The sequence below is a fragment of the Perissodus microlepis genome, chromosome 23 (assembly GCF_051167445.1).
Source record: "Perissodus microlepis isolate ML-2025 ecotype Zambia chromosome 23, ASM5116744v1, whole genome shotgun sequence".
NCBI classification, from domain to species: domain Eukaryota; kingdom Metazoa; phylum Chordata; class Actinopteri; order Cichliformes; family Cichlidae; genus Perissodus; species Perissodus microlepis.
This window is the reverse complement of record NC_140482.1, coordinates 28,171,342-28,194,745: the sequence shown is the minus strand read 5'-3', so window position 1 is coordinate 28,194,745 and position 23,404 is coordinate 28,171,342. Positions and strand designations below refer to the sequence as shown.

Here is a 23,404-nt window from a genome sequence, read left to right as displayed (position 1 = left end):
ACAGCCGGGAGGAACACCGCTTTTCCGGCACATCGTGCCTCGACCTCCGGTCGGCTTCGAGCTAACAGGAGATCGAAGGCCGAAGAATCTCGCAAAACTTTTGCGAGATCCCGAGTTAGTTTTGCGAGATCCCGAGTTAGTTTTGCGAGATCTCGCAAAAGTCCGTCTTAATTTTTTTTTCTCCCATGTCCCCTGCTGGGCTCCGTAAAAAACAGATTTCCAAAAGCAGGAGGGCAATGTTTCTGGGGAGACAATAACGCGACGGACCAGTTGCAGGAACCAAAATATGCTAAGAATTGCACTGGGAGACACTTAAAAGAAGTGGAGGATCTATCAGTTTTGTGAGGAAAGATGAGAGGTAAGTAGTGATGGGAAGATGAGGCTTCGTGAAGCGTTTCAGCACATTCCCCAAACTGTGTCGATACTGTGTCGACACAGTGTTGCTGTTTTGCTCCAATGTGACACCTGCTGGACCTTAAATATCATTGCAGGCAACTTACTTGAGACTTAGACACTGATTCAATGACCTAGTCCAGGCTAAACATGAGGACACAAATGACGCGCAACAATAAACGCATAAAATACACTTCTGTACCATTTGCTCCTTTTATTCCACATGCAACTGTCCAATATGCAAATCAGCACATGGGATTAACTATTAAACAAATGCACAGACTGCACAAACAAATAACTGCACTAATTACTAGTGATGTGACGTTCTGTATCGAGGCTTCAAAGCTTGTGTCGAGTAATTGAGGGGGCGTTTCCGCGATGCGCGTATCGAGGCTTGCTTCATTTATGGGAGGAGCTGAAAATGATGACGTCCGAAGCTTCGCTGCCCGGCTGTACCACGTGACTGGTTCACGAAGTGGTTCGAACTTTGCCGCGAGCTATGACAGAGATATAAACCCCTCAGACTTCATTCAAAATGTGGGTGTTTGATGGAGAGTTGCGGTTAGTGAGAGTTTGGAGACAGTTTGGAGGTTTATGAGAGTGAGGAGAGAAAGTCAGGAGAGAATGGAGCCAGCTAAGAAGAGAAGGATGTCCTCCCCTGTGTGGGAACATTGTGATTTTATTCTTCCCAACAAGGTATGTAAATTTCTACAGAAGATGTATTTTCATAATACTGATGGTGCAATACAATTTATGTTAAGCGGCTTTACTTTTGTACAAGGTGAAGTGTTTGCTATGTGCCAGGGAGCTGGGATATAACAACACCTCATCCATGCTTAGGCACTACAGAGCTTTGCATGAGAATGGGGGGAATACCGATTGTGGAGCAAGACCAGGTGAGCCATCAAATGCCATGATAATATAGCATGCTGTAATGTTACTAAATGATATAACAATATTATACAACTGTAATAAGTTACGTGTGTGATATTTATATTTGTGCTTTGTTATCCTGAGGAAAAACAATAAAAACAATCTCAAATAGATGAAAACCTGGTTAGAATGGTGATTGGGGACTCCCAGCCATTTAGCATTGTGGAGGACAAAGGATTTAAAAGATTTGTTAAATCATTAAATCCTAGCTATGTTCTCCCCACTAAAAAGGTCATAAAAGCAGTGAAAATTTAGTTTTTACAGAATAAAATGTGAGCAGGACTGAGGCTCAAAGCCTCAGCTGTCCATACCTCAATGTTACAAAAGCACAACCACTGTCCACACCCCAACCACACCTCACCTCACAGTAAATGATCATTTCCATTTTAAGCATTTCCAAATGATCATTTTCCATACTGCCAGTATAAATATACACAGTATACTGCCATCACTACAATATAGATGTTTTACACACTCCTTTTGTTGTTGACATTTACAGGCTGTGTGCAAAAGGCCACACTCTTCAAATTCATGCCAACTAATATTTTTACGTCCAGTAGATGTCCTACTAGAGCAAATGAAGCTTCAAGAAGCTTTGTGCTGGGGTGAACCAATTGGATGAAAACCTTCAGTGCTTCATGAAGCTTCATCTGCCCATCACTACTAATTACAATGCCAAATTACAACTTGGCCTATGGCATCAATTAGTGCACAAATATACATAAACCATCAAGTTACAGTCAAATACATGAAAATAATACAAGCTGCGCTCAAGAGAAGGTGGTTGAACAGGTGAGTGCAACCACATTTATCATCTACCACACCCATGAGACACGCCCCACACCTGTGCACCAAATACAGTGAGTCCATTTAAACCAACCCACTTAGTCAAAAAAGGATCAACTCATATGGCTCCTACACCAGGGTCAGCAACCTTTAAGACCCAAAGAGCCATTTGGACCTGGTTTCCACGCAAAAGAAAACACTGGGAGCCGCAAATACTTTTTGACATCTAAAATGAAGATAACACTGTATATATTGTTTTTTACCTTTATGCTTTGTGTGAACAACTAAGGTGTGTTGCTTATGAAATCCATGAAGTGCTACAGAGAAAATTACATTTTATTTATGTAATTAACACATTTTGAACTCTTAAAGAAATATAACAAAAGGAAAGACACCCAGCTGAACTAAAATGATCCATGTAGCACCCTTATATCACCTTTGGGCTTTTGGAGCCTTGACCTGACTTTTAAAAAAATAATTGGAAAAAAAGCACTATGCTGCTAAAAGATGAAAAATACTGCCTAAATATGTATTTTACCAGGTTAATGTGTGTGGTCGGGTGCGGTCTGCAGCACCGCTGCAGGGAAGGCGGACGCACCTGAGCGGTACCCGCAATCACGCCTCGCCGCCTTAACGTCTGTGCCATCTATGCTGTTGGCTGTATCCCAATTCAGGGTCTGCAGCCTTAAAGGCCGCATTTTAAGGCCGATTACATCACAGCGACGCGACGAAGGCTGTCCCAATTCGAAGGCTGCTCGAAATGCGGCCCTCAAATGTGTCCTTCATTTCCCTGAATTTTAAGGATGTGGCGGTGTAGACTTCGTGGCCCAACATATCCCAGAATGCATAGCGCGGCGGTGGGTGTGGATAATTTTGGCGAAAGAAAACGGCGGATGAGGGGCGCCCGAAGAGTGAACTTTAAGTGAGTACTGAATATTATGTCACTTATTTATGTGCAAATGTTTAATAACGAAGAACATTAAAACATTACTGTTGGCCACATGTTGGCAAAGTTATGTGACATTAGTGACGTTTGTACTAACTTGGTTTTAAAGCCTTTACTTTAAAATATACGCCGTTCAATAGCTGACCTTAATCTTACAGAGAATGATCAAAGCTCATGTAGAAACAAACAAACAAATGAACAAAAGATTTTCTCCTTCATTTCTGTCAAACAAAGCTGTATGAAACGTTTCCAGCTGTTAGTATCATGGTTGCTAGGCAACCTGGGCAGCGAGACGGAGGCTAGACCGTCCCATTTCACAAGCCTCGCACTTCCGGCCTTAGCGGTCTTTGAGTACGCGGCCCTTGAGGACCGTTAAGGCTGCGTACTTTAAGGCTGCAGACCCTGAATTGGGATACAGCCGTTGTGTTGGTGTGTGTCGGGCTGTGAGCTGAAAAGCTACAGCCGGCTGTATGCGTACAGCAACCGTGTGTGAAAAGTGGTCAATAAAGAGATGCTGAAAAGCATGTTCATGGAAACATCGTCGGGTCTGCTGTGATATCTTTACAATGGGAATTCTGCTCCTGAACCTTTGCGCACAGCGTCTGCAAATCGGGGCTGTACTTTCATCTTTACGCAGGACTGTAAGCTGTCATCTGTGAGGCGTGAGCGGTGTTTGTTTTTAACATAGTTCACGGTGGAGAATAGCTGCTGACATAATGTGGATCCGAAGATCCATAACTGGCCTACCTGGGGTTGAAAGTCTCGATAAATGCACGGCGTTTCGGCGGGTACACCGGCTTCCGCGAGTGTGACGCTTATTTTGAGCGATGAACAAAATAATAAAATATAATTTTATTTTTATATTTCAATGTCACAATAATCTTCCAATTTGGAACTACAAGTTAAAAAAAACTAACGTAAATAAAATACATTTCAGCTAAATACTTCAAATTCATTTCCCCAAACCACGCAGGGCCGCAGTATAAGGACTAAAGAGCAAGGCTCTCAAAACAATATATGTATGTGAATTTTTGCGTGTATTCTTATAATTGTTACCTTTTTCTTTTACCCTTGGCTTTTTGTGTTCATGTTCTGTTGTTTTGTATCCTTCATCTGTTCGTATGTTGTATACTCATTGTTTGTTAAATAAAGTTTAAAAAAAAAAAAAAAAAAAAGATGGAGGAATACACGACGAGAGCGGAAATTCAGCTGCATCTTCAAAATAAAAGCACAAGATTAAAAAATAAATAAATAAAAAAAAATAAGGACTAAAGAGCCGCAGGTTGCCGACCCCTGACCTAGTCATACGTGTATACACTGTAAGGTATTGTACTTTCCATGGAATCATTTTATATTTGTTACATTTCAAATATTGTAGACATATTAAAAATATAGTGTGAAAGACATTAAGTGAAAATTAAAATGAAAGTATTGTGGATGTAATATTACCCATTTAAATCTAATTGACTCAGACTTTATTATAAATTTTTATTCAGAAAAATGACTTTATCCAATGTTTTTGCATTCAGTTTTTTTTGACACCATTTCCCCAACTTTGGAAAACACACGCTCACAGAGCACAGATGAAGCTGGGGTACACAAAAACTGTAAAGCCAGGTGGAAAAAGTTCAGATAAGTTGTCTTCCTATCGAAATAATCCCACACAGCAGAAACTTTTCTTTTTCTTTCGGGCTCCATTTTGTTATGGAGAGATATGCATGTTTTTTTTTTATCGTTGCGAGAGTAACTTTATTTATTTTTTGTGGCGACCACGTGACTTTTTCTTAAAGCGACACACGCACCGATACAGGCTTCGCTCTGTGAGCTTGATACATGCGCTGGTGCGTCAGTGTTGCTGAGCCCATCACTAGAGGTAAGTGTGTTGGCCTAACTATTAGGCTAAAAAATCCGACAGTATTATATGAATCATGAGATTAAAACACACTTAACTAGCATATTTGGTTCCTGCAACTGGCTCATCAGGTTATTGTCTCCCCAAAAACACTTCCCTTGTGCTTTTGGAAAATCAGTTTTTTCCTATTTCCGTTGTGTTTTGTGTGCTTTTGCAGCGTTTTTCTTATTGCTGGTGTTTTCTTAAGTTGCAGTCCGTTTGGCATCTCAGGGCCACCGTAGTATAGCATATTCTAACAGTTCAACTCACAAGCAACAAAGAAAAAGAATTTGCTTCTACAAGTTTATTTTGATACAAAGGAGCACCTGTACAAAGAAGTCTTCCTCTAATGCTGATCCCAGCGTTGCACACTTGTGTTTCCTCAGAAAACCCCAACTTTTAAATCCAGCTATCCTTCACTTACTGATGTAATACTGAAGTACTGAATACTTGGGGGGGAAAAAAAGAGTGTTCGGCATCTATGCTTGTCTACATCATGTTCCACACACTTTGCATTAATTATGTGTCAGCCTAACACACTAAGAAGGGAGAAGTGAAGAGCTCTAGTCACAGTTCTGGCACAGCGGTGTAAAACTTTAGAAGAGGCTTTCGACGTCACCCATTTCCACCACTACAGTCTTCAGCTGGGAGTAGTACTCGATGGTCACCTGGCCGTTCTCTCTGCCAAAGCCTGCAGGGATCAGGAGAGAACTGGTTAATTTACTGAGCAAATGCAGCATTTACCCAGACCATGAAAAGCTGACAGCATCTTACCCGACATCTTGTATCCTCCAAACGGCACCTCTACAGGGCTGATGTTGTAATTGTTGATAAAGCAGGTCCCTGCCTCCAGGTTCTCAGCCACGCGATGGGCTCGAGAAATGTCCCTGTAGGAGGAGGAAAAGAACCGACTTTTATACAGAGAAAAGCAGTCGGTATGCAACTTGAAATTGCTACTGTGCAGTGAATTGGCCGTGCTGTGGAGACCTTGAGCCACAGCCAACAGAATACAATAAACTCATTATCTTAAAAGAGCAAGCCGTCAACAGTTGCACCACACTGCTGACTCACAACAAACTGACCTGGTGAAGACCCCAGAGGCCAGTCCAAAGGTGGTGTTGTTGGCTCTCTTGATCACTTCTTCCTCCGTGTCAAAAGGCAAAACGGACATGACAGGGCCAAAAATCTCCTCCTTCACACAGGTCATGTCGTCTCTGCAGTTATCTGTGTCGAGAGACTTTGTGTGTTCAAAAACAAAGCTGAGTGTGCGTGTGCTGTACCACCATTAACCAAAGTGTTAGACGTACCAAGTACGCATGGTGACATGAAATACCCCCCTTTCAGTTTGGGGTCACTGGGGACAAAGGGATCTCCTCCACAAAGCACTCTGGCTCCCTAGAAATAAATAAATAAATAAATACAAGAGCTACGTTAAAGAACACCCACAGTAATACAGATTCTTTGTGCTTAACTGAGAAACCACAAACTATTAAAGCTAATTCACTCCCTCTAATGAAAAGCACCTCTTTCTTGGCCTGACTGACAAATCCCACCACTTTCTCCAGGTGTGGTTTGCTGATCAGAGCTCCCATCCTGGTGCTCTCGAGCAGGGGGTCACCAACAGGGATGGCCTTGGTCCTTTTGACTACCTCCTCTAGGAACTGTGGCATGATCTCCCGCTGCACAAACACTCTGGTCCCATTGCAGCACACCTGCATATTTCAGCACAAAGTTAATACACCAAAACCTCCAAGAGTCTGTCTTGCATCAGGCTGCACAGTACACAAAAGTACAACGGTTACAGACTCACCTCTCCCTGTGTCAGGAAATTTGCCATTAGTGCCCCCTTCACTGCATTCTCCAGTTCGCAGTCTTTGAAGATGATGAGAGGAGATTTCCCTCCCAGTTCCAGAGTCACCTGCTTCACAGTCTTTGCAGACATTTCCATGACCTGAAAATAAAGAGAGCAGCCATGGTCTGTGGGCTTGTATAACAAAGTCACCTTTAGCTTAAAATAAAACAGCAGATCTTTAAGGCTGGTTAGGGTGACCCTTCTCCACCCTGCAGGAGATCTCATGAGAGGAACAAGGGCTACTGTTGTCACCTCCAGGTCGGTGTACTCGGAGTCTGTCCAATTCATACAACATCCTGAAAGATGAAAAGTGAAGCCAATGCAGACTTAAGGATGAGGACTGATTTAGATTTCTGTAGAAAATCTTTGTAGAGCCTGCGGCATTAATGCTTGTTTGAGGTACATTATGTGTTAACTACAGTGTGTTTGCGTCCTGGTGTTTTATATGCAGTACCAGTTGACTGAAACAAACACTGGGACTCTTTTATCCTCCTGGGTCCCCACTGCCTCTCTGCAGTCAGTTTTCTTTTTAGGGGCAAACATATTTGTAACTGACATCGTTTCACTTCTTTGTACATTCCGTCATGTCAGTTCCTATAACTTCAGTTTTCGTTCCAGGAATTTGATAAAATTGGATGCTATGATTTTTTCTTTCTTATACTGAGATGATGACTGTTATTCTGTCATTGACAAGTTCAAAAATTGTAACTTGAAATGCACATGAGGAATCAACAGTTGTTGAACAGGCCAATCACAATAGCGGTATAGCTAGTAAAGCAATACAGCAAGACAGTATAGAAAGATAACTCCTGACACCAATTGTATGCATGCATGTGGAATCTTATCACAAGTAGTCCTCAAGTTTTATTGCACTTTCACAGAAGGTTCATTGTAGACTTGAAGATCTGCAGACATCCTGCTCTTAGGGAGGTGACGGCCAAGCAGAAAACAAGGTCATAATTCTTTCCGTGAGGGAGTGGGTTTAAGGATGGGGCTGATGGTATAGCCCCCCCATGACATGAGCTGGACTGAAGGTATAGAGATATATGATATGCTATGGAATGTTCTTTGTTTAAGAGTGTCTGTGATGGGGTATATAACATGTAAGGGTGGCGGCCACAATTCAGAGATCACCCTAGTGTTTGATTGGAGTGGTTCTCTTCATATTGAAATATGTTATTAAACTCACTTCAACTAATGCTCACCGAGGTGTTTGCAGGTTATTGTTAAAATTCCCATAACACTACATTTCTAGGGAGGTGCAGATCAGGTCGCACTGTAGGATTTTAGAGGGGTTTGTGGTTCCAATATAGTTACGGTGTAGATTTCCCCACATGAGTATAAATACCCAATAAGTGAGTCCAAAAGGGAGCCACCCTTAGTCCACAGCACTAAATTCAGTTTACAGCCTGGTTGAAAAAAAAAAAATTACATAAATAAATGAAATAAAATAAAATATATAATAATAATAATAATAATAATAATAATAATAATAATAATAATAATAATAATTATTATTATTATTATTATTATGATGATGATGACTACTACCACTGACTTCTATGGACAGTTTCAGTTTTAGTGGATTGCTAACTTAACATTCTACCTGCTTATCCAAATATGGCAACTTCTGTCTTCTGTCAAAACAAAAAACATCATAGCAGCACAAAAAAAAAAAAAAAAAAAAAAAAAAAAAAAAAAAAAAAAATGCTAATGCTTAACGTGGAGACATCACAGTGCCTATGTGCATCTATCATACTGTCTATGTTCTAAACTAAAATATTCTATATTAGTAAACAGATCACATTCCTTTATTGAACAGGTTAAAAAAAATTACTTTGAAGGTCATCAGTGTATCTGGGCAGCCCAACTACAGTCCATGTGTGGGAAACAATGCTGTACGGGTCTGTGTACCTTTTTGCCTGTAGGAACACTCCCCGTGAAAGAGACTTTAGCAACTTTTGGATGATGGCAGAGCAAGCTGCCGGTCTCTGCTCCACCTTGGACCACACAGAAAAGCCCATCAGGTACCCCAGCCTCTTTGTAGATCTCAGCCAGGATGACGGCAGTCACCGGAGCCATTGGAGAGGGTTTAAATACCATGGCATTACCTGAAAACCCAACCAAATTTAAATCCTGCAAAGCTATCTTTGTGAATGGTCACAAGAAACAAGACAAACAGACAGAAACAAGCTGTACAACAGGTGGATTGATAGGACTAGTGTTCATCAGTGATGTGACAGAGGCTCTGTGGCTCTGCTACATTATTTTTAGCAGGCTCTTCCCATTTTAAACTGCCAATCTTTTGCTTTTGTCTCTCTCACTCTTGTTTTTCTCCACTCTTTTCTTTCCTCTCACACTCGCAGCAAGTTGAAGCTGATGGCTCTTCTTGTTAACAGACCCTCACCAATTACTGCTCACTGAGGATGTCTCACTGTTTTTTGTTTTTTTTTTAAAATATGATATAAACCTGTTCTCTGTTAAGACAAAGAGGGACATTTGTTGTTTGTCTCTGCCCCCTCCCCCCCCACATCTATGAAAAAGTATGTCTTCTCTAGTCTGTCTTGTTTCAGTCCCCTGCTCTCCTATATGTCGCAATCCTCTGTTGTGCAGATTACTGACAGCAGATGATACACATGCTGTTATAAAACTCACCACATGCCAGAGCAGGAGCAGACTTCCATGCTGCAATCTGGAAAGGGTAGTTCCATGCACCGATTCCCACACACACACCAAGTGGCTCCCGTCTAGTGTAAGCAAATGCTCCTCCAGGGAGCTGGATGTGCTGGCCTGCACCAAAATGACAGCACAATGTTAAAAACAATACCAAACTGAGGTTTTTGCACCTTTTGACAAACACAGAATCATTGGTGCACCCACCCGCAAGTGTACCAGCCAGGCCGGCATAGTACTCAATGCTCTGCCAGGCAATGTCAATATCCACCAGAGCCTCAATGATGGATTTCCCATTGTTGATCACTTCCAGCTTTGCAATTTTTTGCCTCCTTTCCTATTTTTTTAACATGCATAAAGGGGGAAAAAAAGCATGGAACTATTTTAATTGACACTCATCTGTAATTTTGTGGAACAAGATGTCTTGTTTTAAGATTATGCAATGACCGAGAGACAATAGAGACACACAAAAGGTTAAATTGGTTCAAATGTAGGCCAGCAGAGAAGGGAGGGGTGCATTTTAATGAATAACTAATGTCTTATTGCAGGCTTCCAACAGTCAACTCCAATTTATATTGCGCAAACACTGAACTAGACAGTTTACTGGAGTGCTGGTGGTTATTACACAACAGCTTGACCGTCTCACCCTGATAATGCGAGCAGCCTCCAACATCACCCGAGCCCTCTCCATGCCTGCCATCTTGCTCCACTTCTGGTAGGCGGCATAGGCACTCTGTATGGCTTCGTCCACCTCCTCAGCCCCACAGGGCACCATCTGACACAGGACCCGGCCTGCAGAGACCAGAAGAACACCAGGTTACAGAGCTCTACACCATGCATTTTTCTATTTTTTTTTTTTTTTTTTTTTGGGGGGGGGGGGGTTTGCATCAAATCTCTTTTCAATTTCTAATAATTGACATTTTTAACCTGAATCAGTAAAAACACCCTCACTAACAGTAGTGATCGTCTTTGTGCTGCATTAAAATGTAAAACAGACCCTTGCATTGTTTAATCTAAAGATATTTTGATACCTGCCTGCCATTACTGTGCATATTCAATTTATAAATAACCTGAAAGCATGAAATTCAGTCAAATTTATACTAATATCAAGTAAAGGAGAAAATAGCCCTTTGTTTGTCTACTAGCCTGCGCACAGTTAAGGCAAAATGTCTATGTTACAATACTTAACTGAAGTCTGAGCAGAATCTGAGCGTTTTAAATATATTTCAGAAGAACTGCAGGCCTTTAAACCACCACCACTTGTTTCCCCCAGAATACGTGTCCTTAGCAGGAGCATTAAGGCTAAAGCAGATTTTAAAGAGCAGTATATTCACCAGTTGCAGGCTCAAAAACGGGCTCAGCGTTTTTCTCCTCCCTGGGTTTCACTCGTTTTCCACCCCAGAAGTTCAGAGGCTCCGTGACAACCACGGTCCCCGTCGAGGCTCCGGGCATCGAGTCGATGGTTGACTGGGCCATTTCCAGATACAAAGCGCCTGCAGGGAATTATGTAGCAAAGTTATAAAACAGATGTGCAACTTAGGACAAGTGATCGAAACTGGTTGCTCCCTTTGCTAACGTGAAGCTAGCACGGACATTAAGTTAGCTAAACTTGCACAAGAAAAGCAGCGCGTGCAGATTTTAAATATGATAGCAGACAAGTAAAAGTAGCTGAAGTTTTACCGCTTATGCTCCCACAGAAGGACTGGAAATGAAGGCAAACGCTAGTCACCTATGAAGAGCACTTCACGCCCGTTTAGCAGCCAGAAGACCACGCCTCCTTCATGCTCCCACCCCGTTCGGCTCCTTCTGTTACACACTCCGAGTAGAGGTCAAATAAACAACCGTTAAAATTTATGATTTATTAGTACTGGCAGTGTAACGGGTGCAAAGATTTAAATACCCAGCAGCAGAATCAAAGACATTATAAGAGAGAGATTTGTGTTAATCAGAGCCCTAAATGGAAATGGAAAAATGAATAACCAGGCAAACGCTTAGAGGGATTAAAAAGCTCTATATAAAAGTACTGTTCAGACTATTTTTAAGTGTTTAAGATACTTTGAGAATTTCATTAATGTATTTATCTACTTGTTAGCAAATTTATGAAAGGAGCAAGAACTGATGTTTGATGTTTTTGCCGTTCCTTTAATTTCTGCCCAGACTGTGGCATCTTGCTTGTTTCATACAACCATGAAATGTATCCACAGCATGTGTGGAGTTTACCCGTGCAAAACTGAATGCACTGATAATTTAATAAGGTGGACACCTGCTCTGTAATGTAATATCCCAGAGTTCACTTTTCGGGACCTCAGATTGTATGCAAAACATGACCATGGCTTCTGATTGGTGCTTTAAACCTGCACGTTTTCTTAAAGCCAGCAGGAAGTGACTCCTGAAGATGCATAAAGAAGCCAGTTACTGCATATAGAAGTCGATGGGGAGGGAAAACCATCATCCTACTCAATGTACAACTTCAGTAAACACTTTTCTTGATGATTTAATGGGCTTCAAATTACTTGACAATAACTGGTAAGATTTTAAATGGGAAGGATAGTTTTTGTGCTACATCCCACAATTTTTTGTTTCAACTTTTAATCACTGACAATTAAAAAAAAGATCTGATTGATTTAGTTCAGCAGTATCTGCATACTCTTGTTTGTTTTCCCTTAAAAATATCTTGTTCACTCAAATGAGTTTCACTCCATAGCTTCCCTTTAAATTAGATGGTAGTACAAAGGGACAAAAAAAACAACAACAACAAAAAAAAGACATTCCTGAAATCTAATCATAAAACTTTATTAATATGCATGACACAACAGTACACAATGACATACAATAATACTGAAACTGGATCAGATGTTACTGTGTCAATCGTTAATTTAAAATCTCCAAACACTCCAAGAATTTTGCTAAATGCACAGCTGACATTTGTAACCTTTAATAATCAACAGAATGAACTATAATTTTCCTATAATTTCTAACCAAAACAGTTATAATGTTTAATGTTAAATAAACAACAAAATGAATAAGAAATCAAACAAAGTAGTGGTACTGTAGCTGCAACGGATAAGACTTTTAACCTCAGCAGGAGCAGTTCTGTCTGTGCACTGGTGGGGGCGCTATGACTGCAGGCAGCAGTGCAGGAATGTCTGGGCTGCTGATTACGAAAACTTAGCTGCTTGTGGAGGAGGTCCTAAAAAGCCTCCAGCCTGTTTGGTTGCAGCTCTGGAGGGTGCAAGACCGAGCATCTTCTGAATGTTCTACAGGAAAAAACAAAACAAAAGAAAACAGCAGAAACTCTAAAACAAATACCCAAACCAGCACAGAATATACATTTGATAACACTTAGTATGCACGATATTAACCCTGATATATTGCTGTATATTATTCTACACATACAGTTTCCTGCTAACGCCACTAACCAATCGAACAGTTGGATGTGTATTCAACAAACAATACAGAATTTGTCCTAAGGGTGGCAGTAGAGAACACAACTCCGAGTAGAGGTCAAAAAAACAACCGTAAAAATTTATGCAGGACTGTTTTTAAAACAAGATGATTTATTAGTTAATACTGGCAGTGTAACGGGTGCAAAGATTAAAATAATAAAATAACTCAACTGCCTTGGTCTCCCTGTGGAAACCAGATAATATCCTCTGGAGGTGTTTATGCTGAATCTGAGTAACAGTAAGCTATTTAGTCCTTGTACAGCTGCAGCGAAAGCTCTGTCCATATTGCCAGCAATAAGTCAGACTTGTTCCTGGTGAGTATGTCCACTGATATACGATAAAAGTATAGACGTTACCTGTCTGATGGACATGGTGCAGAGAATATAGAGAAAAATAAAGGAGCAGTCGGTGTAATCCTCGCCCAGCAGGTTGCGGTGTGACAGTCCCTGGATATACGACAGTGGCACAAATGGCAATTTGGCCACAACTCTTCCATCGAAACTGAAAGTAACATAAAAAGCCAAAAAGGGAACTTGTTTAAAACAATGGACTGGACAAGTTACAAGTTACTTTCTTACATTTTGCCTGATGTTTTTTTGTTTTTTTTAATGAAAAGAGAAAGCTTTTTAACAAAATGTGAAACAGTATTTTACCCTGCAGTAACTTACATGGAGTTGAACATGCCCATGAGAGCTGTGAAGCAGAAACCAATGGCGAACATGGATTTCATCCGTACCTACAAAACAAACACTCAGGATTTAAAACACATACATTTAACTATAAACACTTAAATTAAAATATATAAGGTTTGACTGGAATGAAATTTTTTTTGACCCGCCTCTCAACTGATTTAAGAACAAAAAATATGCTACAGTTGTTGAAATGAAAACGAAATGGTCATTCGGAAGGGGTTGTGTGGGAACTTTTTTCAGATTCAGTTGGCTTTAAATGGAATGACCTCGCTAAACTACGATAACTAGACAACCGCAGTATCAGACATTAAGCCTGGGCTGCATATTAACTGGAAACAAAACATCTCTCACCATAGACAGGTCTCTGTTGTTGTTCTTCAGCTTCTCCTCTTGCCTTTCTGCAACACAATCATACACCAAACACTGTTATCCAGAGGAGAAGGGCTGATCATAAAAGCAGAACACCGGTTTGTTTACAGGGTTCTTACCAATCTTCTTCTTTTGTTGGCGTCCAGCAGATTCAGTTATGGTTTCCTTTTTCTTCTCAACTAGTATCAGAGAGGACAAAATTAATCTTTTAACAATCTGAAAAAAATAGCAAGTTAACAAGACAACACTTGAGTCACTTACGTTTTTTGCTTTGCTTTTCCACTTCAGCCTTTAGCCTCTTGTACTTTTCAGTCCGATACACTAAAACCCAGGTAATCCCTGAAGAGAAAATACGATTGTTTAAATAAATTTTTTTAAAAAAACATTGAAAACTGCCACTGAAGTTTCCAACAGTTCACACTGATCAATATGTGAAGTTTTTGCACATTTCTGAAACCTTTTCCTGAATCAGAAGAAATCTCTGCAGCCACAGTATCCAATAAGCTTTGCATCCTCTTCTGTCACACCAACCCTCTGCATTCCTCCTTCGCTCTGTCCATGGACCTCCTCTACGGTCCACACAGCTCACTGACGATCAGTTCTCTTCTTAGACTAGCTTTACCAACTCTTTCCCATAGATTAATGGCATGTCTCATCAACTCTATCTCTCTGCAGTTATTACAGCTCTCCACATCACTCTTGTTGTTGAAAACTGGTAGCAGTAAACGTCTTCTCTATTCCTCAGGCATCCTCTCACTTTCTAAGATTGTGTTAAACAATGTAGTTAAAAAGTCCACTGCCCTCTCTCCCTTCTAAACATCTCCATACTGCCACAGGTATGTCTTCTGGACTACCCATCTTTAAATTCTTTATTCTCTTCATCACTCGCTCTAATAGGCTGACAAAATACAACAAAAAGACTTCTACTTCTACTCTGGAATGTAAATCATACACAAATGTGGTTAAATAATGTCTTACTTCCGTATCTAAACTAAACATTAAAAATTAAATTGTAACAAATATTTTTTTTTTATTTATCTTTTTCAAATTGTTAATGTAGATAGCGAGGAAGTCAATATTCTCCCCGATGAAAGCGTCTCAAACGTAAGTTCAGGCTTTTATTGCGAAATTAACCGGAAGACACAAACGTTAAGCTGTATTCAGTCATTAACAAAGTACAGGTCAACAAAAGCAACAAAATTGTGAATTAATGAATATTAATAACATTGAAGACGTTTCCCTACCATATAATCCGGAGTAATGTAAAATTCTGAGCTATAACAGTGTTTTCTGGAACACGGTAAAACGCCTGCCTCGACCTGTCAGACAGATTTGGCTCACCTTCGGCTAACAACGCTGTACAAATTGAGATGAAGACGATCAAAATGGTGTCTGCGAACATGGTACTCATGGTGTCAAAGTCCCGTTTTCCAGGCCGTAGAGAGGAAAAGTATTTACTTTATATCAGAAGATAAACCCTGACCACCTTCCGCTGAGCTGAGTTTCAGCTTCATACAGCCCTGTCAGCGTTACTGCAGAGGTCAGACCATGAAAAAGCACTTCCGGTTCATCCGGCCGAGCCCAAAAAAAAAAACCAAAAAGAAAAAAAAGAAAAATGCATATACATACACAAAAATATGTAACAATGCAGAGAGATTTTTCTTAACCATTTTAAAAATAGTCGACACTCTTGGACATTCCCATACCACGTGGTCAAAATTGTACTTAAGGGACAGTCTTGGAGTTTTTTCTATAAAGATGCCCTTCGATGTTGCCATATTTTTTCATAACTGTCCAAATTTCTTCATACTTACCTAAAATATTAAATGTAACATTCCAACTTCCTCCATCTTGTAGCCAACTTTTTCATTTTTTTTGCATCTGAATCGTGTTTGCTAATATCACACTACCCAAAACTGTTCATCCATCCATTTTCTTCACCCTGGTAAGATTGCCAATCAATCACAGGACAAACACAAAAAGAGAAACAATCACTCACACTCACATTCTCACCTACAGTCAGTTTCGAATCACTAATTAATCTAGCCAACGTGCATGGTTTTAAAGCAGGAATTTCAACTCATTGTTATAACGGGTCACAAGCTCACTTTGATCTTAAGAGGGCCAGACCAGTGAAACTCCCCTTTCTGTCAGTGAAAATAAGTTTAAATAAACATTTAATATCTTAATACTAAACAAGAACTATCTTAATATGAGAAAAAGAAGAGTAATTGCAACAGTGCAACTTAGTTTTTTTTGCATGCTAAAGAAATGCTGCTCTCATTAATGGAAGAAAGACTATTTTGGCTTAAATTGCTAGAAATAAAAGTATGAAATTACAGAAAAACAATCCTGGTAGCTCATCAGCTAAAAAAGAAAGTCTCTGTTAATTCACAGAAAATGCCCCTTTTTTTGCAGATCCAGTGTAAAAACATATGTTTCTATAGTCAATGGTGAAAGTTGAACCTTTCTATTATTTAATTCTTTATCTATTACTTTGGTGTATGTATACCAAGGGGCAGTTCCTTATCAGTAGGAAAAGCTGCAAAACTTATTAGCATTCATTTAAATGTCCAAAAATTAATTACTTCCTTCACATTTTCTAAAGACATCCATCCAGTGGGCCAGATTTGAGTCTTTGCTAGGCCAATTCTGGCCCCAGGGCCTTGTGTCTGCCATCCCTATTTTAAAGTGTGGAAGGATGCTTCTTCATGGGAAGAAGATGGATCGTTTGAAGGAAAACACAGGAACTTCTTGCTGTGAGACAAGAGAACTAACCACCATACACCACGCTGCACTTTAAACAGTTTATGTTTCATCATTTTTTTTTGTGCTGATTAATCCACGTGTTCAAGGCTTAGAGTACTAGTCAGCTTACTGACATCTGTTTAACTTAAAGAAAAACAGTCAGTGTTTTTAATAATGTTAAATTGCTGCACAAGTAAAATTTATAAAAGAAAAGAGAAAAAAAGGAACCCGCTACTACCTGTCAGCGATTTCATCATCAGCATCCTCATCTTCGATTTGTTGCCCTTGAACGTCATCATCACCACCAACTTCACCGTCGCCTACACCATCATCAAATGGGAGGAGCGCGCACTCCCCCGGCGTAGAGGTACGGTGCGCGCTGCAGATGAAACATGGCAGGAGACAGCGAGACAAAGCCAGGTGACCAAGCCGAAAATGACTCAAATATTCGGCAGCCATTCCTCATCGGTGTGGCCGGAGGGACAGCCAGCGGGAAGGTTGGCTTTTATATTATAAACCCTTTCTTCTTCTTTTTTTCCTTTGGATTATTTCTTGGAGGCGTCTGATTTTTTTTTTTTAAATATCTGTTGTGTTAGATTATGCGTTTGGGATGAAGAGGGCAGGACTAAGAAATGAAACGTATTCTTTCTCGGAAAAAAGAAGTTTAGTTTAAAATCATTACTTAGTCACTCGGCCTGGTTGTTGTGTTGATCAGTAGTGAAAGTTACGCAGGCCGCAGTACTGCATGTCAAATCAGAAAACGTGCACTGTCAACACTACTGTCATTTTCCCCCCATTGAAACCAGATTGATGTTCAGATTTCAAACTTCCGCGAAGGACTCCCTTATTTTGTTTTTCATGCTTTTTTTAATCAGAGGGGATGTAAAGAGTGGCGAAGATCATGGAAAAGAGGAAAAGGAGGAGTGAGGTTTGTCATAATTAGCATCAGCTGCGCAGGGTGCGCTGGCTGCGAGGAGTGTAAAATGCATTTGCAGACAAAGAAAGCTGAAAAAACTGACTGTTAACGCACTGTGCTGTCTGCAGCAGATGGATGCATGATTATCACTATTGGAGGCGGCAGCTTTGATGTTATTCTTTTTATTGCGCTTTCTAAAGGATTTTCTGATTTCACACAATGTATCCGCTGTTTCAAAGTCGCTTGATGTTAACTTTATCTCATTTCACTGACCTGCTTGACACTGACAATGTAGACGCCTTTGGTGCCACGACAGACTAAATATGTGCTATGGCATTCTGTATTGTGCAGCATGTTATAGGTTCCCAGTAGTTTCCAGTATTCTGTCTTGGATGATCAGAATATGCTGCACTATGGTCACATTTTGTTGCAAAGTGGATAATCACAATAAACACAATCTCTAGGGTGAACCAGGGCTCCAGTTTATGACAGGATTGCACAGCATTTTTATACTAAATCTGAGAAAATGTCCCATATTTTGATTGGCTCAAGTTTACATAAATCAATACATCTAACAAGAAACGAGGCGCAGATCCATGAAATAACCTGAAATGATACGTAAAAGTTTTAACAGTTATTCAGGATATAAAAGGTAATTCACGGGAGCACAAAAACCATCATATAAGAACATAAAACAAGCTTCTGAAGTTGGGAAAATTGCATTCAAATAAAATAAAGTACATTTGTTCTTTTTATTTAATCTTCAACATGTATTTGAAGATTGGCGCTATGAGGCCCTGTTTTGGAGCACTTCTCTGTATTAGCAACATGTTTTGCATTTTCATCATACAAGCATAGTTTTTGACCTACATTTAATTAGTTGGGATTTGTTTGGCTAACTAATTTAGCCTTGTATTTCCATTAATCCAAGACTGGCATATCTCTTGACATTATTCATATGGGTGACGGTATGCTGACTTCTTAGGTGAAGGTGGTTGTGGTTAAACAGGCAGTTGTTTGTGGCTTCAACTTCCTGGTGTTATGCCTCTATTTTCCCACAGGAGTAACTGCTCACAGAACCACCTGTTCTCCCAGACATGTTATCTGAACAGGGAGTAAACTGCAGTTATTTGTTATGAGTGTGTATCTGAAATGGCGTCAATGATTTCCAGTAATGGACTATGCTGTGTTTTTACATGATTAGGACGTAAAGTGTAAGTAAATGTTGGTTTCAGTGCAAAAATATCAGGCCGTGTTAAATCGTGTAACGAGGATCACTTGTTTCTGATTCTTTGTTTGTGTTCAGTCGTCGGTGTGCAGTAAGATCATGGAGCTGCTGGGCCAGAACGAGATCGACCACCACCAGCGGCAAGTGGCCATCCTCAGCCAGGACTGCTTCTACAGGGCCCTGACCCCGGAACAGAAGGCTAAGGCGCTCAAGGGCCAGTTCAACTTTGACCACCCAGGTACATCGCCTCTGCATTTGTGAGTCATGCTGCGTCACTGGGCCAGAGGGGGCTCGAGCATTGAAACGTAAGCATTCATGTTCATTCATGCCAAATGTGACTTTTGGTTTTAACTACTTTGTGCTCTTTCCTTCTCTATAGATGCATTTGACAATGACCTCATAATCGCGACCCTGTGGGACATCAAGGAGGGGAAAACGGTCCACATTCCTGTTTATGACTTTGTTTCCCATTCCAGGTGACTAACTGTTCATACAGGCACAACATTAAAGGGGGTTTCAGCAGGTTTCACCTTACACAAAGAGATCTCTGATGCAGCATCAATGGAAGCATCGTAATACATAAGACATGCATTATGTCTACTGTGGTGGGCAAATTGATTTTCATATCATAGTGAAATGAATGGAAGCCCATAACTGCCTGGAAGGTGGGAAAATCTGAGTGCGCTTTGTAGTAAAAGTGTTCAAATGTGAAACAGTACATGAAAAGTTAATTATTTATTTATAGTTTTTTTATTGTGTTAAATTTGAGATTTCATTTTTGTTAAAGTTAATTAAAATAAAGAAAAAAAATTCATTTGCAACAAGACATAATTTCTTGGTTCAGTACATTCTCGGGGTGCTGCACCTTTAATAGAATTCAAGACCTTTTTTCAGAATAACTCGCAAGCTTTTTAATCTCTCTAATCACCATTCTTATCATTTTTCACTGCAGTGGATGCTGTTTAACCTTCTTTCTGTTTTAATATATTTCAGGAAAGAAGAGACCATGACATTGTACCCTGCTGATGTGGTGCTGTTTGAGGGCATCTTGATGTTCTACTCTCAGGAGATTCGAGACTTTTTCCACATGAAGCTGTTCGTGGATACGGATGCAGACACTCGTCTGTCACGGAGAGGTGACGCATGGCGAGACAAATCTGTTATGTTTATAAGCACGGGGCGGGGGGATGAATGTAACGGTTCATTGAATTAGTTGTTTTTAAAATGAGGTCCTGTGGAGCAGGGGGGCTGCAAAGAAGGGCTCTTGAAAATTAAAGCTAGTTTGGCATCTTAGGAAACAAGCTTTTCTGTTTTCCTGTTAAAATTGCTACCATACAGCAGGTTCTTGGCTTAACCTCCAAACTAGAAGCTGGGAAAACAAAGTGGGTCTGCTTATAGGTAGCTAAACTGCCTACCAGTAGATCAACTCAGTAATTAACTCATTATCTTTTCTTTTTTTTCACTTTTTTTAATAGAAAAAAGGAAGAAATTATACAAAAGTGTTAAAATACTTTATGCAATTTAAACGTTTTCTCCCTTGTCTCGTTTTCCTTCAGTGCTCCGTGACATCAGTGAACGTGGTCGGGATTTGGAAAGCGTTCTAGCCCAATACATCACCTTTGTCAAGCCTGCTTTTGAAGAGTTTTGTCTGCCGGTGAGTCCATATTCTGTTAGCACATTTGCACATTGTCCCTGAACATGGAGTCAAAGATAAAATGTTTGCTCTTTTTTCTTTTCTTTTCTTTTTTTTCCGACTTTGTTTAGACAAAGAAATATGCTGATGTGATAATACCGAGAGGAGTTGACAACATTGGTAAGTAGTTTTTTGGTTGTTCTGGGGGTGGGTCTGCCTGGGAAGTGCATCATAAAGACTACATTACAGATTATTTAGAAAAACAAATCTAGTGGAAGCAAATTTTGGAGACTCAACAGTGTTTATCAGCAAGGACGCAGCTGTGTTTATCTCCTTGCTGGGAATTGTGGTCTTCATACTCAGGAAGCAAGGTGAGGACAAAACAGCTTTGTCTAGTTTTAGGAAAGCTGTAAAAGAAAACGGCACTGCTCTCTGAAGATTTTGTCATGACACACCTGCTCCGACCATTTCCCCTTGATTGCTTCTTGGTCAGGTTTTATATGTATATGTGCCGCTGTGGCTTTTTTAAAATTGATCAGTAGTCTAATTTTCTACACATAATATTTGAAATATTTGTTTAGGTCTGACTTGGAACAGAAGCATTGACGTACAAAGAATGGAACAACAGGCTTACTGTGGTGACTTTATTCCAGGCAGCGTTTTTCCGTCTATTGTCCAATTTTTGGTGGCCCTGTGCTTGGTGTATCCTCAGTTTCCTGCTCACACGCGTGGCACTCAGTGCCATCAGTATTTTCGCCTTTTTCTGTAAACCGTAGAGATGGCTGCTTAGGAAAATCCCAGTAGATCAGCAATTTCTGAAATACTCGGACCAGCCTGTCTGGGATGAACAACCACTCCACACTCGGTCACATAAATCACCTTTCTTCCCCATTCTGACCCCTGGTTATATTTCAGCATGTTGCCTTGTCTCCATGTCTAAATGTGTTGTTGCTGTTGTGTGATTACCTAAGTAGATATTTGTGTTAACGAGCAACTGGACAGGTGTGCTTAATAAAGTGGCCAGTGAGTGTAATTAACCCAAACATACCTTAAGTTTTAAAATGTATTCTTACAAGTGTCACAAAAAAAATAAAAATGTATTTTTGTAAGAAGTAACAGACCGAGATTTCTATATAATATGGGCTGTACAATTCATTTAATATTTTTTTTAAATATACAATTTATAATATCTGCCATAGAAGCGAAATAGTGTAGCTATGGTAAACAAAGAGACAATTATATATATATATATTTTTTTTCATTATTTTGTGCCGTTTTATTCTGTAAAATAGCTTAGACCTTTGATGATTAAAGATGAGCTGTAAGTTTTGGGGGTATTAACTTTTTTTGGATGATGAGTTTGTATCTCTCAGCAAAACAGTTACAAACTGAGACCATCTGTAACCATGAAACATCTGTCTTTCAACGCAGTTGCAATAAATCTCATCGTTCAGCACATCCAGGACATTCTGAACGGCGGTTTGACCAAACGGCTGAACGGGTGGTTCAGCGGTTATGGGACGGAGAAGAAGCAGCCGAACATAGAGTCGAGCAGTCGGCCCCACTGAAGCTCATCACTCCTTCAGGGAAGAGGAGAATGGTTTGCCTGAGTGTGCTGCTCTTCGTCACGGCTACTGCAACAAGGCAGCATAACTTCCGGGAATTCAAAAAGCCTCCTTTTGGTGCGATTCTGCTTAGACTTATTCAAATGAAAGGAGGCTTTGTGGAGCTGGTTCGCAGCAGAGGTATTCAGTTAAAATTTTCTCTTTAACTTGTGTACTGGATGACACTGAACGAGGGAGGAGTGAAAAAAGGCACTCACTTTTAATTTCATTTCAAACTGCTGCTTGCCTTTAATCCAGCACTGAGCTGGAGAAACTGTCTGCAAAAAGATTCACGCACTCGACAGCCTTTAACAATCCAATAAATGAAGTGAAGTGACATGCTGCTGATTCCCTGTATCAGTGCAAACTAACATTTTTCTTTTTCAAGATCTGTTTAAAAATAATTAAACAAAAAGCTCAGCTGAAACAACCAATTTATGCCTCAAACACCCGATGTACTACATCACCGCCAAAGATGGTCTTTGTGGACTAAATATGGAGTTTAATTTTGCTGTTACCCATTTAATATTAAGAAATCAGGAAAATTTATCATTTTAAGAAATTACCACAAAGTATAATTTTTCCTTGTAACGGTCAGATGCATGTTAAGATGTTTTCATTAAAAGAAGATGGACTGAACTCTAAAAGGAGATTGATTTAATATGATGATGTTTCTTTTCTGTATGTTTGACTGCTCAGGTACTGTTATTTTCACCTTAAAAAGCTTCTTTAATGAAGACCGTTCTGTGTTGTGTTATTCTTGATGTCACAAATTGAGAGAGAAGTGCCACACGCTGCTTAGTGCTGTAGAGGCAGCAAAGATATGGAGTGGCATTTTGTGTCTGCGTTGTGATAAAATGCCCCAAAGAGCCCTTAAAAGTTTCTTTGCAAGTAAAATGTGAACCTTAAATGGATTGTTTTCCTCACAGCTGAGTCTTGTAGGTTGACTCCATACTGAATGGTGTGCAGCCAGCATTAACAGTGGGTGTGCTCTGGGGCACGAGCATATGCTCCAAATGGAAGAGGTGTTACAATAAAATGATGTTCGCTTGTGTCAGATCAGCCCAGCGTTAAAGTGTTGTTAATCATGAGCGAAATAATAATGCTAAAGGGAACTCCTACACCAGCAGCACCTACCGGCACTGAGCGGATGCCATTCTGACTCAGCACTGTTTTGAAGCTCGATATTGAAATTGCCTTGTGTGACTTGTGTAAGATTGTCTCCCAAAGGAGAAAATGCCAAACATTACTATAAAAACGCATGACACAGGCACACTTTAGCAAGCACAGACCT

The 23,404-nt window shown here is 40.1% G+C and overlaps 3 protein-coding genes across 4 annotated transcripts; 1 reads left to right on the top strand and 2 right to left on the bottom strand.

Moving 5' to 3' along the window:
* Window positions 1-5,238: 5,238 nt before the first annotated feature.
* Window positions 5,239-11,308, bottom strand: aldh9a1a.1 (aldehyde dehydrogenase 9 family, member A1a, tandem duplicate 1). 2 transcript variants are annotated; one of them, XM_084921093.1, is made up of 12 exons: window positions 11,204-11,308; window positions 10,809-10,967; window positions 10,121-10,266; window positions 9,682-9,811; window positions 9,457-9,591; window positions 8,716-8,912; window positions 6,760-6,900; window positions 6,473-6,661; window positions 6,257-6,344; window positions 6,032-6,173; window positions 5,724-5,836; window positions 5,239-5,640 (listed from the first exon to the last, which is right to left on the bottom strand). In XM_084921093.1, exons 2-12 carry the CDS (start codon window positions 10,948-10,950, stop codon window positions 5,546-5,548), a joined length of 1,518 nt encoding a protein of 505 aa, XP_084777219.1. In that variant the 5' UTR covers window positions 10,951-10,967; window positions 11,204-11,308; the 3' UTR covers window positions 5,239-5,545. The 2 variants fall into 2 exon arrangements, with proteins under 2 accessions (XP_084777219.1, XP_084777218.1); XM_084921092.1 differs by having other exon boundaries at window positions 11,155-11,277.
* A 938-nt stretch (window positions 11,309-12,246) lies between these two features.
* tmco1 (transmembrane and coiled-coil domains 1) lies at window positions 12,247-15,540 on the bottom strand. Its single transcript, XM_084921094.1, has 7 exons — window positions 15,323-15,540; window positions 14,243-14,320; window positions 14,101-14,160; window positions 13,964-14,010; window positions 13,589-13,656; window positions 13,277-13,421; window positions 12,247-12,731 (listed from the first exon to the last, which is right to left on the bottom strand). Exons 1-7 carry the CDS (start codon window positions 15,390-15,392, stop codon window positions 12,633-12,635), a joined length of 567 nt encoding a protein of 188 aa, XP_084777220.1. The 5' UTR covers window positions 15,393-15,540; the 3' UTR covers window positions 12,247-12,632.
* Window positions 15,541-17,056: 1,516 nt separating this feature from the next.
* Window positions 17,057-23,172, top strand: uck2a (uridine-cytidine kinase 2a). The gene is made up of 7 exons (XM_084922043.1): window positions 17,057-17,226; window positions 18,952-19,111; window positions 19,253-19,349; window positions 19,867-20,009; window positions 20,430-20,527; window positions 20,638-20,686; window positions 21,938-23,172. The coding sequence occupies exons 1-7, from the start codon at window positions 17,122-17,124 to the stop codon at window positions 22,072-22,074; spliced, it is 789 nt and encodes a 262-aa protein (XP_084778169.1). The 5' UTR covers window positions 17,057-17,121; the 3' UTR covers window positions 22,075-23,172.
* The last annotated feature ends 232 nt before the right edge of the window (window positions 23,173-23,404 follow it).

What these genes read in the sequence shown, in the direction of transcription:
- aldh9a1a.1 (XM_084921093.1), bottom strand. Translation starts at nt 10,950, where the DNA reads ATGGCCCAGTCAACCATCGACTCGATGCCCGGAGCCTCGACGGGGACC. An exon ending in TCAGTCAGGCCAAGAAAGAG is followed by an intron (nt 6,345 to 6,472) that starts GTGCTTTTCATT and finishes ATTTATTTCTAG; the next exon opens with GGAGCCAGAGTGCTTTGTGG. An exon ending in CATGTCACCATGCGTACTTG is followed by an intron (nt 6,174 to 6,256) that starts GTACGTCTAACA and finishes CTCTCGACACAG; the next exon opens with ATAACTGCAGAGACGACATG.
- tmco1 (XM_084921094.1), bottom strand. Translation starts at nt 15,392, where the DNA reads ATGAGTACCATGTTCGCAGACACCATTTTGATCGTCTTCATCTCAATT. An exon ending in ACAACAGAGACCTGTCTATG is followed by an intron (nt 13,657 to 13,963) that starts GTGAGAGATGTT and finishes TTTGTTTTGTAG; the next exon opens with GTACGGATGAAATCCATGTT. An exon ending in GCACCATGTCCATCAGACAG is followed by an intron (nt 12,732 to 13,276) that starts GTAACGTCTATA and finishes TTTTTCCTGTAG; the next exon opens with AACATTCAGAAGATGCTCGG.
- uck2a (XM_084922043.1), top strand. Translation starts at nt 17,122, where the DNA reads ATGGCAGGAGACAGCGAGACAAAGCCAGGTGACCAAGCCGAAAATGAC. An exon ending in GTTCAACTTTGACCACCCAG is followed by an intron (nt 19,112 to 19,252) that starts GTACATCGCCTC and finishes CCTTCTCTATAG; the next exon opens with ATGCATTTGACAATGACCTC. An exon ending in TTGAAGAGTTTTGTCTGCCG is followed by an intron (nt 20,528 to 20,637) that starts GTGAGTCCATAT and finishes GACTTTGTTTAG; the next exon opens with ACAAAGAAATATGCTGATGT.